This window comes from Petromyzon marinus, chromosome 3, assembly GCF_048934315.1.
Source record: "Petromyzon marinus isolate PM22_M1 ecotype Great Lakes invasive population chromosome 3, UKy_Petmar_22M1.pri1.0, whole genome shotgun sequence".
NCBI classification, from domain to species: domain Eukaryota; kingdom Metazoa; phylum Chordata; class Hyperoartia; order Petromyzontiformes; family Petromyzontidae; genus Petromyzon; species Petromyzon marinus.
Genome location: NC_133669.1, coordinates 18,294,046 through 18,311,939, shown reverse-complemented (window position 1 = coordinate 18,311,939; position 17,894 = coordinate 18,294,046). Strand labels below are relative to the sequence as shown.

At 49.9% G+C, this 17,894-nt stretch overlaps 1 protein-coding gene across 5 annotated transcripts in view; it reads left to right on the top strand.

Annotated features, from left to right (window-relative positions):
- The first annotated feature begins 338 nt into the window (after positions 1 to 338).
- HAGH (hydroxyacylglutathione hydrolase) overlaps positions 339 to 17,894 on the top strand; it is a 33,991-nt gene continuing 16,435 nt past the window's right edge. For 3 of the 5 annotated variants that reach the window (XR_012929589.1, XR_012929587.1, XM_032977488.2), the window contains exon 1: positions 407 to 609. Coding sequence is in view for 1 of the 5 variants with exons in the window: in XM_032977488.2 (XP_032833379.2) it covers positions 483 to 609 (127 nt within the window). In the remaining 4 variants the exon portion in view is untranslated. Of the gene's footprint in view, positions 610 to 16,850; positions 16,931 to 17,894 lie in introns of those variants that run through there. The other 2 variants (XM_076052039.1, XM_032977496.2) reach the window with 2 other exon arrangements.

Genomic DNA, 17,894 nt, shown 5'->3' with positions numbered 1-17,894 from the left:
TAAAGTCACGTAGAAGGGAAAGAATAAAATAATAAAAATATAAAACAATAAAATTCTCACGACGTTTCGACTGCAACACAAGCAATCATCATCAGGTGTGAAAAAACACAGCAAGAACATTTTTTCACACCTGATGATGATTGCTTGTGTTGCAGTCGAAACGTCGTGAGAATTTTATTGTTTCATATTTGTATTATTTTATTGTTTCCCTTCTACGTGACTTTACCGAAAGAACCAAGAATACCTGTTTTGTTGCCAGCAAAAAAGGGGGGGAAACCGACTATACGGTATTTTGACACTGGCAAAGGCGATCTGTTGGTGACGCCAACACGCACACGTTTATTGGCGCGGTGACGTCAGCACGCACAACGCGCGGTGACGTCAGCACGCATAACGCGCGACGCTAACCAACCCCCCCCCTCCCCTTCCACCTCGTGCAGGTGAGTGAGAGGGCTCGTGGCGGAGGCCGCACGCGGACAAGGATGAGGCTGCCCTCGCTGCTGCCCTCGCTGCTGCTGCTGCCGCCCCCTCTGTCTCGCCTGTCCTCTCGGCCGCTCGCCGCGCTGCCCTCCGCGCGCGGGGCCCAGCCCGCGGCGCGTCCTGCCCGCGGTACGTGTCCCGTGGGCAGGGGGGGGCCGCGCTGGGAGGGGAGAGGGAGCGTGAGGAAGGGAGCCCCCTTTTCGGCTGCCCTGGGTTGTGTGTGGTCCCCCAGTAGTAGGGTCGGGTTCGGGGGGCCGAGCCCCCCTCCCTCCTCCCGTGAAACGACGAAAGGTCAAGTGGCACTACATTATGTTGGCGGTGAAGAAAGTGAATTGCGGCCCTGTAAGTCAACCGCCATGGCGTTAGGGCCTCCACTAGAGGGAGCTCTCGACTAGCCTAGAGACCAGTCTGGAGTACAAGAGTCTATAGAGTACAGAGTAGCCTAGAGACCAGTCTGGAGTACAAGAGTCTATAGTGTATAGAGTGGTCTAGAGACCAGTCTAGAGCACAATAGTCTAGAGTACAGAGTAGTCTAGAGACCAGTCTAGAGTACAAGAGTCTATAGTGTATAGAGTAGTCTAGAGACCAGTCTAGAGTACAATAGTCTATAGAGTACAGAGTAGTCTAGAGACCAGTCTAGAGCACAAGAGTCTATAGTGTACAGAGTAGTCTAGAGACCAGTCTAGAGTACAAGAGTCTATAGAGTACTCTAGTCTAGAGACCAGTCTAGAGTACAAGAGTCTATAGAGTACAGAGTGGTCTAGAGACCAGTCTAGAGTACAAGAGTCTGTAGAGTACTCTAGTCTAGAGACCAGTCTAGAGTACAAGAGTCTATAGAGTACAGAGTGGTCTAGAGACCAGTCTAGAGTACAAGAGTCTATAGAGTACTCTAGTCTAGAGACCAGTCTAAAGTACAAGAGTCTATAGTGTACAGAGTAGTCTAGAGACCAGTCTATAGTACTAGAGTCTATAGTGTACAGAGTAGTCTAGAGACCAGTCTATAGTACTAGAGTCTATAGAGTACAGAGTAGTCTAGAGACCAGTCTAGAGTACAAGAGTCTATAGAGTACTCTAGTCTAGAGACCAGTCTAGAGTACAAGAGTCTATAGAGTACAGAGTAGTCTAGAGACCAGTCTAGAGTACAATAGTCTATAGAGTACTCTAGTCTAGAGACCAGTCTAGAGTACAAGAGTCTATAGAGTACAGAGTGGTCTAGAGACCAGTCTAGAGTACAAGAGTCTATAGAGTACTCTAGTCTAGAGACCAGTCTAGAGTACAAGTCTAAAGTACAGAGTGGTCTAGAGACAAGTCTAGAGTACAAGAGTCTATAGTGTACTCTAGTATAGAGACCAGTCTAGAGTACAAGAGTCTATAGAGTACAGAATAGTCTAGAGACCAGTCTATAGTACTAGAGTCTATAGTGTACAGAGTAGTCTAGAGACCAGTCTATAGTACGAGTCTATAGTGTACAGAGTAGTCTAGAGACCAGTCTAGAGTACAAGAGTCTATAGAGTACAGAGTAGTCTAGAGACCAGTCTATAGTACAAGAGTCTATAGAGTACTCTAGTCTAGAGACCAGTCTAGAGTACAATAGTCTATAGAGTACTCTAGTCTAGAGACCAGTCTATAGTACAAGAGTCTATAGAGTACTCTAGTCTAGAGACCAGTCTAGAGTACAATTCTAGAGTACAGAGTAGTCTAGAGACCAGTCTAGAGTACAAGAGTCTATAGAGTACAGAGTAGTCTAGTCTAGAGACTAGTCTAGAGTACAGGGGGCCGTCCATAAATGACGTCACACACCTGGGGAGGGGGGGGTCAGACATTTGTGACGATGTTTGACGAGGCGGGGGGGTTTGAGAAATGTGACGTCACATCAAAATGCGCAACTTTAAATGAATATAGACAACACGTTCTACTTAATTAAATAGACTTTGTAATAAATGTTTTCTCCTACAACATCAGAGTGCAACGCCACATTAAATACGCACTTAAAGCGATTTGAAGCATGTTTTATTTTGTGGGGGGGGGGGGGGGGCAGAGCTTTGTGACGCCGTGTGACGAGGGGGGGGTCAAAAATCGTCTAAAATCGCGTGACGTCATTTATGGACGGCCCCCACGCGTCTCCAGTACCTGTGCCTATCGACTAGTCTAGAGTACTAGAGTCTCTGTACTCTATAGACTCTTGTACTATAGACTACTCTAGTCTCGAGAATAGATGAGTCTAGAGTATTTGACCAAAATTATTCAGATTACCGAAACTTAAAAAAACACATTCTTGTTTTAAACGCAGGTTTTGTTTTTGACGGGGGTTTGTTTACAGGAGTCATTTGAACTTTAGTTTAATCATGGTAGTTTGCCATAACCTTATGGGTTTTTCTTGTTTTTAAATATCCCAAGTGAAATATTAATTAACGTCCGACACACACACACACGAGAAAAGGTTTGTCATTATTTCCGGATCAACCTGCGTTCGTGGTGGGGGTGGGTGGGGGGTCAGGAAGACCGCACTCTTGACAACCACACCGCTCGCCATAGGCTGCAAGTGGTTCTTATCACCTAATGGGGGGAGCCCCTTCTGCGGGTGCGAGACGAGGCACGGATTTTTGTCCGAAGGTAAATCGTCGAAAATACAAATTAAGCGCTACAACTTACTTCGTTTCATCAAACCCCCTACGTATTTATTGAGAGTATTAAAACATTTTTTTGTGAACAATTGAGCACCAAAAGGGGTGTGCCAGGCTGCGGTAAAAGGTTAAAGAACCACTGGTCTAGACTGCAGTGGTTCTCAACAGGGGGGGCTACGCGGACCCCTGGGGGCGGGGGGGAGATACGCAGACCCCTGGGGGGCTACGCGGACCCCTGGGTGGGGGCTACGCGGACCCCTTGGGGGGGGGGGGAGGTACGCGGACCCCTGGGGGCGGGGGGGGAGGTACGCAGACCCCTGGGGGGGTGTATGTGGACCCCTGGGCGGTACGCGGACCCCTGAGGGTGGGGGGGAGGTACGCAGACCCCTGGGGGAGCTGGGGGGGTACGTGTACCCCTGCGGGGCTTGGGGGGGGGGGGTACGTGGATAATGTCCCAGGGGGTAACGCGAGGTGATTTATAAATGTGCGACAATTCTATCATACACGGGAGTCATTGGTGAATGTAATCACGTATGCATCTGCCAATATTGAAATAACCGCGAATGTCGTTTAAATCCACGGGGTAACCTCGGGCGATCAAAGTAAACTCATCGACCGTAAACAATTTGTTCTCCGAGGCTAACCGTGCGAGCGCGAACACACTTTGCGCCGCTCTGCACGCAGAGCGTGTTTGGAGTGAACGCTGCTGAAATGTTTTCCACGCTCGCAGTTACCGGCGAGTTTGGATGCCTCACGAAATAAATGTACAATTGGTATAAAAAAAAATGTATATATTTACGTTCATTAATAAGGCCCAAGGGGATTGGGAGGAGGGGGGGGGGGGTACACTCTGTTGAAACAAAATTCAAGAAGGAGGTGGTTACGGTAGCCACTGGTCTATAGCGCTCGTGAGACGCAAGGGCCATGGCAAAGGGGAGAGAGGCCGCCGTCTCTCGTGCAGAAGCGGTGGGTTTCGCGCACAAAGAGCGTATTTGTTTGCATCTTTAACCACGGGTGTGTGTAGTTAGTGCAGACTTTTGACGCCTTATTATTTGGGCCTTTCGGGAAAGTCGCGTAGATGGGTTAAAAAAAAAACCATAAAGAAACCCAAAAAAAACTACTTTTTTTTCTGTTGCACCTTGTGACGGAAACGTCACAAGGTGCAACAGTGTTTTTGTTTATTTTATTATTTTTTGAACCTATCTACGTGACTTTACCGAAAGAGCCAAAGAATATTAATTCATGCGGTCACGAAAGCTTCAAGCCACAGATTTTGACGCCTTGTAAAAGTTTTCTCGTCTTTGAACATCATAGCACCTACTGTATTTATGCCAGGTAAGTGTATAAAGTCTTTTCTTTTTCATGTTGAGTAATGATGGTGGTCGAAATGATATATATTCTGCATATATAAATTTGGCGTATGATAATCAGGTGGGACTAAATGCAAGATTGTGCCAATGCTAATTATGCGATGTCAGTGACAGCTATTCTCATCACTTTCACACCGTTCACTCCAAACAAAATATTTGGCGACGTTCCCTTTGGCGTTGGTGCAAACGCACAAACAGCAACAAAGCCCCAACACGTTCGTTAACAACGCGGTGGCCTCAAAAGGGGAAACTATATATAATGGTCGACGTTTCGGGGCAATGCGCTCTCCCCCACCGCACGTGGGTCCAAAGAGGTGGAGTGGGCAATGGCCGTTCGTTCTGTTTAACGTTGGTTTAGAGTTTAACATTGTGTTGTGCCCCACCCCCCAACGCCCGCCTCTCCTGAGTTTGTATACCCCCCCCTCCATTTAAAATAAGGTCATACTACAGAGTAGTATGGGTTTGGCTTTCCCCCCCCCACTAAGTCACGTCACTTTATTCCGCAGAGCCCCTTTAGATGACCCCCGACGAGTCCAACTTTGAGTCCACCTTTGACCAAATCTCCCCCCTGAGCAGGAGCCCTACCACGTCAGAAGCAAAGCAGGAAATGGGAGACTGCCTTCGCCGTCGAAGCAGGCGTATTCATTGTTGTAAGCGGCTCCGCCTGCGACGGGGCCAGTGGATGGCAACTCAAGCAAGGATTCCTGAATCCGTCTCGTGCTGAGCTTTTGAGCGTTATACCACGCGCACATTTAATGCGCGGCGTTGTTTCCTCCGGGGTTCGCCGGTTTCCTCGCGCGCGAAAGCCGGACTCTCGGTTTTGGAGCTCACGGCTACGCATCGCAATGTGGCAGGACCCTCCTGAAAAAAAGTCTTGAGACTCGGTTAGACTTTCCTGGATAAATAAAGAGTTGGGATGCGTCTCATCCGGTAGGGCATGCGTGTGTGAATGGGTCACAATATTTGTTCTAACTTTATTGACACCAGGCACAAGTTTAGGGTGAATCTTACATTCCAGAGTGTCGTATAATCCAGTGATTTGGGTGTTTATCCCATACGAAAGTGGAATCCCACTCTTGCTCCCGGCCCAAGGCCTTCACTTCCACTGAGGTCTGTGGGATTTGTGGAGCTGAGGTCTGTGGGGATGGGGTCTGTTGCATTGGGTAGGGTCTGTGGGGTTGGGATGTGAATTTGGGTTCTTTGTATGTATGTTGAACGTACTTCGCACCATACGTAGCCAACCTTGCTAATCGGAGGTGCGAGGGAAGGATAAACTAAACACAAAAAAACCGTTCTAAGGAAATTAGATTTCAGTTTAGATTTAAAAGTGCATACCTCCAGTGGCGTTGTAATATCGGGAGGAAGAGGTTTCCAGATGACCGCAGAAGCACATCTGAATGTGCACGATGCGGTGACCGTCTTAGTTCGATGGCTTAGCCAAAAGTTTCTGCGAGGATGACCAGAGTTCGCATAATGGTTTATGTCCCCTTGACGAGATCAGCAAGGTACTGTGGTTCATTTGTGGCAAGCACTTTGTGTGTAATGAGTGCGACCATATAATGTACTCGTTCAGCAACTGGAAGCCAATGCAGCTGAGCGAGCACCGGACAGACATGTTGGGGTCTTGTAGTATCCGGCACGACACGTGCCACAGAATTTTGTACTCGCTGCAGCTTGGTAATGTTTTTGACAGACATCCCGTAAAGTAATGAGTTGCAATAATCAAGCCTTGTCGATACTATGCTTCACCCACCGTGTTGGGCTCTGAGGGGTCTGTGTGGTTGGGGTCTTTGGGGTTGGGGACTGTGTTTGGAGTCTGTAGGATTTGGTTCAGTGGGGTTGGAGTAATCGATGGCTTGATAAGTTATATGACATCATTCCTGTAGTTCACCTGAGCAGTTAATAACTAACAACTTACGTATTTATAAGCTTGACAAATTTTTTTAATTGCGATGATTGGAATATGTACTGGAGGGTACATCAAAGCACAACATCAAGTCCATGAAAATGTAAAAATACAAATGACAAAAGTAAGGGAAACTTATCTCACGATAATCGTCACATCGTGAAATTTAATCTCGTAAAGTGAAGCATTATACCGCGACAACCCCGGTGTAATCTACAGGTTATACAACTCTGTGCCTCGACCAGAAATTCCACTCATCAGTGCCGAGCGAGCTGGCAAAGCCATTCCAACATGGTTGTAAAAAAAAAACTGCTACTAAAGTGTAATATAATACTGACAAGCTACTCATTTGGAAGTGTTCACGCGTGATATTTCACTTTTAGTGGCCGTATAATGAAATTGGCGGCACTAACGTGATAGCCACCTAAGGTGGCAGCGCGCTCCGTGTCATGGCCTCGAAATTTGTGGCCCCGAGCGGCGAGGCGGCTGCTTCCGCCACCAGACTGGGGATTTAAAATCATCCCAGTCCCCCCTGCATCATCCTCGCTGAAGCCTTATAATTATTTTTTTTATTATAATTTATATTGTCCCAGCGGGTCGCTACTTGGTTACAGATGTTCACGGTTCGAATCCAGAGGCCGCCCCGGTTAACGCTGCGCGAGTGTGTTTTGGAACCACCTAGTTTCAGCTGTATAATTTAAAATTACTCGATTAAAATCACCAACGTTTACGTGCGAATGTCATTGTACATCATAATTGCAATTTTTGTAATCTGTAATTGTAGAATGCGATGATGTTATCTGGCGCCCCGAGTTGCCCTTGAAAAAGAGCTTCTGAGCTCGGTGAGCTTTGCTCGGGAAATCAACTTATAATTCTGACTTCCATGCCGTCTGCATCACAGTAGACGTTTTGAGATTTCGTGGCCGTCATTCGCAACGGCTGGTAGGCCATTGTGTTTCTGACGTCATGGTCCAAATTTGCCAAATTTGAAAGCTCACCCCCTGCAAATTACTCAGTTGAAATAGACGTTGAAATAGACGTTGCAAACATCGCCTTTGGACTGCGACCCCTCCTGAAAAAGAGCCCCGAGACTCGGCGAGGCTTTTCCTGAGTAAAGAAACGTAACAATAATGATTAATACGCGCAAAAAAGTTAACATTTATCGGGGCATGCATTGCTTCATGGTTCGAAATAGTTCCTTACCGTACTTAATGTGTTGCAAAATTAGAATTACTTTTGAGGATTTATACGGAATTGCCTGGATTATGTAAGATGCGCGAAAATAAGGCACGGTGCTCCAAAAACCTGTTCCCCAGTGTCAAGTCACCTGGTAAAATAACATAAAAATGACAGTTTACAAAATTTGGCCTCGTGCGTACATACAGTGAGGGGACAGTATTTGATCCCCTGCTGATTTTGTACGTTTGCCCACTGACAAAGAAATGATCAGTCTGTAATTTTAATGGTAGGTGTATTTGAACAGTAAGAGACAGAATAACAACAAAAAAATCCACAAAAACGCATGTCAAAAATGTTATAAATTGATTTGCATTTTAATGAGGGAAATAAGTATTTGACCCCCTCTCAATCAGAAAGATTTCTGGCTCCCAGGTGTCTTTTATACAGGTAACGAGCTGAGATTAGGAGCACACTCTTAAAGGGAGTGCTCCTAATCTCAGCTTGTTACCTGTATAAAGGACACCTGTCCACAGAAACAATCAATCTATCAGATTCCAAACTCTCCACCATGGCCAAGACCAAATAGCTCTCCAAGGATGTCAGGGACAAGATTGTAGACCTACACAAGGCTGGAATGGGCTACAAGACCATTGCCAAGCAGCTTGGTGAGAAGGTGGCAACAGTTGGTGCGATTATTCTAAATGGAAGAAACACAAAAGAACTGTCAATCTCCCTCGGCCTGGGGCTCCATGCAAGATCTCACCTTGTGGAGTTGCAATGATCATGAGAACGCGGAGGAATCAGCCCAGAACTACACGGGAGGATCTTGTCAATCATCTCAAGGCAGCTGGGACCATAGTCACCAAGAAAACAATTGGTAACACACTACACCGTGAAGGACTGAAATCCTGCAGCACCCGCAAGGGCCCCCTACTCAAGAAAGCACATATACATGCCCGTCTGAAGTTTGCTAATGAACTTCTGAATGATTCAGAGGACAACTGGGTGAAAGTGTTGTGGTCAGATGAGACCAAAATGGAGCTCTTTGGCATCAACTGAACTCGCCGTGTTTGGAGGAGGAGGAATGCTGCCTATGACCTCAAGCACACCATCCCCACCGTCAAACATGGAGGTGGAAACATGCTTTGGGGGTGTTTTTCTGCTAAGGGGACAGGACAACTTCACCGCATCAAAGGGACGATGGACGGGGCCATGTACCATCAAATCTTGGGTGAGAACCTCCTTCCCTCAGCCAGGGCATTGCAAATGGGTCGTGGATGGGTATTGCAGCATGACAATGACCCAAAACACGGCCAAGGAAACAAAGGAGTGGCTCAAGAAGAAGCACATTAAGGTCCTGGAGTGGCCTAGCCAGTCTCCAGACCTTAATCCCATAGAAAGTCTGTGGAGGGAGCTGAAGGTTCGAGTTGCCAAACGTCAGCCTCGAAACCTTAATGACTTGGAGAAGATCTGCAAAGAGGAGTGGGACAAAATCCCTCCTGAAATGTGTGCAAACCTGGTGGCCAACTACAAGAAACGTCTGACCTCTGTGATTGCCAACAAGGGTTTTGCCACCAAGTACTAAGTCACGTTTTGCAGAGGGGTCAAATACTTATTTCCCTCATTAAAATGCAAATCAATTTATAACATTTTTGACATGCGTTTTTCTAGATTTTTTTGTTGTTATTCTGTCTCTCACTGTTAAAAGAAACCTACCATTAAAATTATAGACTGATCATTTCTTTGTCAGTGGGCAAACGTACAAAATCAGCAGGGGATCAAATACTTTTTTCCCTCACTGTATACCTACCTGGGGAGAGGGGTGCATGGGTGATAAGTGCGTCTTACAATCCGGAGGATACGGTATGAACATTCCCCAGCTGGTTTTAGTAGTGGGGCATGTATCGATTCTTTCATGGATTAAATCAATTCTTAGCCTGGCTATCGTGCTTGTGAGAATTGATTGTTTCATATGATTTGTATATGTTTTATGACATTTCTTCACTTGCATACGGCCCTCACCCCAAATCGCCCCCCCCCCCAACCCCGCCCCCACACTGGCGATTTGATGAACCGTCAGGATTCAAGGGCACGACGATTCGGCCTTGGAAAATAAAGCTCGATAAACGTTCTTTATTTCACCCGGGAAAGACTTGGAACCGAATCCCAAGGTTTCGTTTCAAGTGGTTCCCGTGTTGGGCATTTTTTCGCCAGCTCCATTGATGAATGCTTGGGTCTCGTTTCTCACCAGATAGTGACTGGCCCCCTGAAGGGCGAGCTCACACAATGAACGAGATAGAAAGTGGATGTTAATCGTGGCATAGCTAAAGCATCGTTTCTTGTCAGCGGGATGCAGATTTGTCAAATTCATCGTTGGCTTGCGTAGGAAGGCGGTGGTTCGTGCATTGTACGACGAACCCGACGAGCCGAGTTCGATTCCCCGCCACGTGAATGGCGAGCGATGTCTGAACCAGGCCTACCCACCCCCCGTGCATCAATCGGTACTGTCCAGCGCGGTGAAGTACGGTCAAACAATCCCCCATGACCAACGCAGCGTGGGCAGGCCTTCGTCGAGCATTGGATTGACAAATCTACTTATTATTAATTACTTTTAATATAGGTGAAAAAAAAACGAAAGTGCCAGCCTTTCAATTGGTCACGTCCACCGTGAAGATGGAGCGACGAAATCTGCTCGTTTGTCGGTGCGGAGTGGATTATTACATCACAGAACAGTGAGTGATGGTGACGGCTTGGGAATGCCTTAATCCAGCAGTGAGGGGGGGGGGGGAGTGACCGATGATGATGGTGGTGACAATGATTGGTTACAGAACGCCACGTAGGGATTTTTCAGCGCGTCGTCAACTCGCTGATGATCTTCAGCCCGGTCCGCACACCTCTGTGGATGTCATGTGTGGACGTCCTTGCGATCGGTTTCAGGTATCGATTTGCTTGGGCGATCTGTAGCGACGCGTCTCTTATCGTTGTGTGCTGCATTTCTGGGAACGGCCATCGGCCGCTACGATCCTGAACGTGCGCCACTTAATTTTCCGTTGCACAGCCACTCGCTCGGATGTGGACAAAGCAGTCGCAGGGGATTTCGAGAGCGATTTCGGTTGCGCAAGTGATTGTTGAGGTGTGGCTAGTCCGCCAGTCAGGTTTAATGAGTGATGTACTCTGACCCCTCTCACCGAGCACCCCCCCCCCCTGCCTACAGAAGCCTCAGGGGGTGGGGGGGGGCAGGGACATCACTGCTGCGATTGACCCTGTCGGGGTCAATGGCGAAGATTGAGTCTTCCCCCGTGGGGAGAGAGATACCGAGCACAGGAGTCACTCCCCCGGGAGCCGTAGGAGGATGATTTATAGTCGTGCCTCACGTACATACACATAGATACACTAATACGGCCACATTCGCTCAGACATAGATACATATACACAGCACATGCAGACTTAGAGACACTAATACAGCCACGTACACTCATAAACATTTTTTTTAAATATGCACACGTATATATAACGACTTCGAGAAACTAATACAGCAAAAATAAACGCCAACATATATGTACATAAATACACACATATATACGTACAGACACTAAGACAGCCGAATACAGACACATTGATAAATGCGCAGACTTAGCAACACGAATACAACAACAACAGCAACCGCCATTTGCCAATATGTGGCGGTGGCGACACCACGGCACTTTGTGCCAGGCTATGTGCACATTGAGGCCACGTTAAGTGTGGAAGGTTCGCTGGCAGGAGGTCACGGGACAGACCCAGGTTGACTGACCGAGATGCCCGGAAAGATGCACCAATCGTGCTCTCCGCAGTGCCAACCTGCCTGGTCTTCCTGTCGAGACACGAATACATCCATATAACAACAACAACCGCCATTCGCCACTAAGTGGCGGTGACGTCACCACGGCGCCTGTGCCAGGCCATGTGCACCTTGAGGCCACGTGAAGTGTCGAACGCCCGCGGTCACGGGACATACCCAGGTGCCACGGGTCGACTGACTGAGATGACTGTGCCCCCTACTGTGCCATATACACGCAGACACACACACAGAGAAATATACACACACACGTACACAGACTTAGGAACACTCACCCCACACAGCCATGCACACTCCAGACACAGACATGAACGTAGAGAGACTCGCATAGACAAACACGAGCACAGAGACAAACACACAGACGTGCGTTCCGACGCATGCGGACACATGCATATATCTCCCATTCACAGGCTCTTAGGAAAAGTGTTGTTAGCGAATACCAAAGCCAGAAACATGCCATAATGCGTTACAGAAACCAAGAACCCCCCGTATAACATTTACAGGCGAGTGCATTTTACAGGCTATTGGGGGTAAATTCTATTAACGAGCACCTCTGAAAGCCACGCACGCCATAATCCCATTACGGAGTTAAAGATCCCCGTATATAGCCTTTGCTGGTTGTTTGAGCCACCATGCATGCATGTGCTGTTAGCGAACCTCATCCCCGATTCATTTCTTGGATATGGCAGCGATGCGTTTGGGAGATGTCTGCTAAAGCACGATGACAGGGTTTCAGGAGAGAGAGACTTTGTGTCGTTTTGCCATTCCTACTCCGCGCAAGGAGCACACACTGCAGTGGTTTAACTACATGGTGGATAGTTTGGGTTGCATGGCCACAATCACACTCCTGTGGCTTGTCTTGGATGTATATCTATGAGTCTCTATGGGTCTCTATGTATTTCTGCGTGTCTCAATGGGTTAACTACATGGTCCATAGTTTGGGTTGCATCGCCATAAATCGCCCTGCTGTGCGCACATTTACATCACCACCGTCTCCCCCCCCCCACCCCGTCTTCCCCCCCCACCCCGTCTTCCCCCACCTCCCCTCCACATCTCCCCCCATCCACATCTTCCCCCCCCACTCCACATCTTCCCCCCCTCCACATCCCCCCACATCCCCCCACATCCCCCCCCACCACCCCCCACCATCCCCCCCACCATCCCCCCACCCCCCCCCACCATCCCCCCCCCACCATCCCCCCCCACCATCCCCCCCCCACCATCCCCCCCACCATCCCCCCCACCATCCCCCCCACCATCCCCCTCCACATCCCCCCCCACCATCCCCCCCCCACCATCCCCCCACCATCCCCCCCACCATCCCCCCCACCATCCCCCTCCACATGCCCCCCACCATCCCCCCCACCATCCCCCCCACCCCCTCCACCCCACCCCCTCCACCATCCCCCCCACCATCACCCTCCACCATCCCCCTCCACCATCCCCCTCCACATCCCCCTCCACATCCCCCCCACCTACCCCCCCCACCTACCCCCCCCACCATCCCCCTCCACATCCCCCCCCCACCACCACCCCCCCCACCATCCCCCCCCACCCACCATCCCCCCCCCACCCACCATCCCCCCCCACCCACCATCCCCCCCCCACCCACCATCCCCCCCACCCACCATCCCCCCCCACCCACCATCCCCCACCCACCCACCATCCCCCACCCACCCACCATCCCCCACCCACCCACCATCCCCCACCCACCCACCATCCCCCCCCACCCACCATCCCCCCCCCACCATCCCCCCCCACCATCCCCCTCCACATCCCCCCCACCATCCCCCTCCACCATCCCCCCTCACCATCCCCCCCCACCATCCCCCCCACCATCCCCCCCCCACCATCCCCCTCCACATCCCCACCCCACATCTCCCCTCCCCCCCCAACGCGTCGTCGTCCGCCGCCACTCGCTCTGAGCACCGGGGGGCGCTCTAGGAGCGGTGGAGCCACGCGCGGCACCGCCCCCCTCCACCACTCCGGGCCCTCCTTGCGCAATTAACTGAACCCCGCCCATTTAAAGGGGCCCAACTTGCGCCATTACGACACCCCCCGCCCCCGCGGCGCTGCACCAGTTAAACCCCTGCGTGCGCAATTAAGCGACCCCCATCAAGGGCAATTACCTGACCCCTCCAGTGCCGCATGCCTCGCGTTGCGTAATTAACTAAACTCCACTGCGACCAATTAAGGGCCCCACCTTGAGCAATTAACGCAGTCCCTGGTGTGCTTCACCTGCTCCCAAGTCGACCCCTCCAGTCCCCGTGCTCCCTCTGCTCCCCCTATTCTCTCAGCTTCCCCTTTTTCCCGTGATTCCCCTGTTCCCTCTTCTCCCACAGTTCCCTCGGATTCCTCTGCTCCCCCAGTTACCCCTGCGCCCCACACTCCCTCTGATTGCCCTTCTCCCCCTAATGCCCCTAATGCCCCCCTGCCCCATCTAACACCCCCCCCCCCCCCCACTCCACTCCTCCTGCTCTTTCTGCATTCCCTGCTCCCTCTGGGCTCCCACATCTCCATGTTCCTCCCACTGCCCTTCTCCCTGTGTTCCTCCTGCTCCCTCTGGGCTCCCAGATCTCCATGTTCCTCCTGCTGCCCTTCTCCCTGTGTTCCTCCTGCTGCCCATCTCCCTGTGTTCCTCCTGCTCCCTCTGGGCTCCCCAATCCTGCTCCTCTCCCCTCCCCTTGTTCCTCCTGCTCCCTCTACACCCCCCACCCCCCCTACCCATTTTCCCTCTGTTCCTCCTACACTCCCTGCCCCCCCCCTCCCCTGTTCCTATTCCCAGTGTTCCTTTTCTCACCCTGTTCACCCACTGACCCCCCCCACCCCCGTTTCTCCTGCTCCCTCCAGTATCAGGGAGGAAAGGGATGACAAAGTTCCAACCCCCAGCTACAAGCGACGCTTGCAACTATCACCAGCGATAGTCGAGACGAGGCTATTGTGGGTCTGAATGGGGTCCTACCTTGGCAGACGGGCTCCACCACAGTGGGAGAACGTCAGGCGCATCTTACACGAGACGAGCAGATTAACTCCATAGCAGGTCCTGGTGTCAAGGACATGGGCTCTCATTTGCTGTTCTGCCACTTAAAGAGTGAGCAGATGTTCTTGCTTGGACCCAGCGTGCACTCAAGATGTTGCGCGGATTTGCCAATGTGGGAACAGCGTGCTGGTAATTACAAGCCCATGGGCTGCACGGAAATCTAGCAGCCTCCTACTGCTGCTGCTGTTGGGCTTATCTGGCCCCATGCATTGCATTCGCTTCTGCCCAAGCGCTGTGTGGAAGCTGCCTGGCCTGTCACTCCACACAAAGCTCTGCGTCTTATCAGCCACAGTTTTACCCTCTCTTTATGCTTGTGAAACATGTACCCCTTTACAAGAACACCTGAGCTTGCTTGAACCATTCATGCTGGCCTGCCTACGATCCATTGTGGGCTTTCCAAGGCTGGATTGTGTGATGAGCTCACGGCTCCTTGAAATATCGGCGCACAGTCCCATTAGTGAAGCTCCTCTGGCAGGCAAGGCTGCGATGGCTGGGTCATGTAGCTCGCATGCCCAGCCACCGCATGCCCAAAGCAGCTTCTGTTTGATCAGATGGAGGGGGCTGAACGGGTGCACCACAGGCGACAGAAGAGATGGGCTGATGTGGTTTGGGTGAATTTAGTGATAAACAATGTCACAGTGTCGTAGGTAGAAAAAATAATAGATCACGACGTTTCGATCGCAGCACTCGCGGTCGTCCTCAGGCGGAATAAATAATCCAGCAGTGGAAATGCTGGATTAAAATAATCCAGCGGTGGAAATGCTGGACTAAAATAATCCAGCGGTGTAAATGCTGGCTTAAAATAATCCAGCGGTGGAAATGCTGGACTAAAATAATCCAGCGGTGGAAATGCTGGACTAAAATAATCCAGTGGTGGAAATGCTGGATTAAAATCATCCAGCGGTGGAAATGCTGGATAAAAATAATCCAGCGGTGGAAATGCTGGACTAAAATAATCCAGCGGTGGAAATGCTGGACTTAAATAATCCAGTGGTGGAAATGCTGGATTAAAATAATCCAGCGGTGGAAATTCTGGACTAAAATAATCCAGTGGTGGAAATGCTGGATTAAAATAATCCAGCGGTGGAAATGCTGGATTAAAATAATCCAGCAGTGTAAATGCTGGATTAAAATAATCCAGCGGTGGAAATGCTGGCTTAAAATAACCCAGCGGTGGAAATGCTGGACTAAAATAATCCAGCGGTGGAAATGCTGGACTAAAATAATCCAGCGGTGGAAATGCTGGACTAAAATAATCCAGCGGTGGAAATGCTGGATTATTTGAATGGTTCAGCAGTTCCACTGGGTTATTTTTTCCGCCTGAGGACGGCCGCTAGTGTTGCGATCAAAACGTCGTGATCTATTATAATTTTCTCTTCTACTTACGTAACTTTACCGAAAGAACCAAAGAGTATGGATTCCTGCAGTCACGAAAGCTTCAAATCAAGAATGTCACAGTGGTTAGGCCACTGCGCTGCAAATCTGAGACCTGGAGTTCGATTCTCGACTACGGCTGACAGTGGGTTCATTGACTGGCTGGCACACCTGTTATTCAGCACTGTGGAGGTCAGGGTTGGCGGATCGCACAGAAACTCCCTTCAGGAAGCCGGAGCACCCGGAGAAGCAGTACAGCAAGTGTACTAATCGCCATCTGCTTTCATCTGTATGGGGGGAGGGATGGTTTTGTACCCTTCGCACTTGAAGGTTTTCTCCGGGTGCTCCGGCTTCCTTAGACGTTTCATAAGCACTCCGTCATTTATTTGCTGAAAACGTCTTCAATAAAAACCCCAATGCAGGACCCTCCTGAAAAAGAGTCCTTGGATTCAGTGTGCCTCGCCTGGATAAATAAGTAATGAATAAGTAAATAACCATCGGCATTCCAACAATATGCACACTGTTTGGCATTACAGGTCGTGCGCGTCCTTATTTACCGAGCTTATTTGTGATGATGATGGTCATGACTTATTATCGGGCACTCACTGGCTTCCAGGCATTGTTGTTGGCCACGCCACCACCACCACCGACTCCCGTGCAGTGCCCATTAACGTGTGCGCGTATAAACGCGCACCGAAGTTTCCGTGTATAATTATATTACCAATTATAATTGAGTCTGCTTCCCCCCCCCTCCCCCACATTGTCCCGCACACCTCACCACACGCTCCCCCCCCCCACCACCACCACCACCTCCATCCAGACAGAGCCCTTTTGCCGGCCAAACGCGTTGAGTTAATGGGCGATGCGACTCGTTATCGGAGCGTGCGCACGCGGGGAAATGAAGGGGCCTCGCTCTAATTACACAGCGCCTGCCTCTTCCCCCCCACCACCTACCAACCATCTCCTCTGCTCTCCCCTCTCTTTGCTACCCGGCCTCCCACGCTCTCCGCGGGTAGCCTAAAGTCACCCCCCCCCCCCCCCCCCCCCGTTGAAGACCTGTTATTTGCTGTCAGTGCGAGTGTGTGATTTAGTGCGGGGAGGAGAGGGGAGTGGCGCCACGTGAGTGGTTTTACTCTCCCCCGAGAGGGGCGGGGATTGTGTGTTTAACGGCACGCGTGGGAGTATTTGTTTTTTTACATCCCACGGGGGAGTAATTTTGTTATTCTCCCTTGGCGTAGTGCGTTTGTTGCTGCCTCGATGCTACGGGAGTGTTGTGATTCTTACGATGGGAGAGTGTTTCTTTCTCAATGGGAGAGTGAGTATTTTACTGTGGTAGAGTGTTACTCTCTGCAAGAATGTGTGTTTTACGATGGGAGAGTGTTCTCTCTCGGGGAGCGAGTGTTTTACGATGAGAGTGTTTCTCTCTGAAAGTGAATGTTTTACTATGGGAGAGTATTTCTTTCGCAACGGGAGAGTGAATTTTTCTATGGTGGAGTGAGTGTTTTACTTTAGGAGAGTCTATAGAACTGCTTTTTGTATTTCGTTTTGTTGGCCTTCCCCCGCACCTCCAATTAGCACGGTTGGTCACGTATGGTGCGACGGAGGTTCAACAAGATATGCGTATGTTTCTGTTTGGGAGAATGAGTGTTTTTCTTTCAAAGAGTGTTATTATCTCTTTCTGGGATAGCGTTTTACTGCGTATGTTCCTGGACGTCTTTTATGGGAGAAGAGAGTGCTGTTTGCCTAGGAAAGTGAGTGTATGTTCACTGTATCTCGAAGAGAGTGAGGATATTGAATAAAGAGATAATATTACCGTCTCCCTGTTAGGGAGAGTATACTTATATTACTCCATACAAACGAGCGATTCTTTCCCTCTCCCTGGTCGAGGGAGAGTGTGTATTAATCTCTCTCTTGTAGCAAGTGAGAGAGTGTGCAATACTTGAATTTCACTCTTCCTGGTAGAGAGTGCCAGTGTGTGCATTACTAGTACTGTACTACTATCGCCCTGGTGGAGAATGACGATGCGTGCATTACTCGTATTATATAAATGCCTGGTAGAGAGTGAGAGCGTGTGAATTACTTG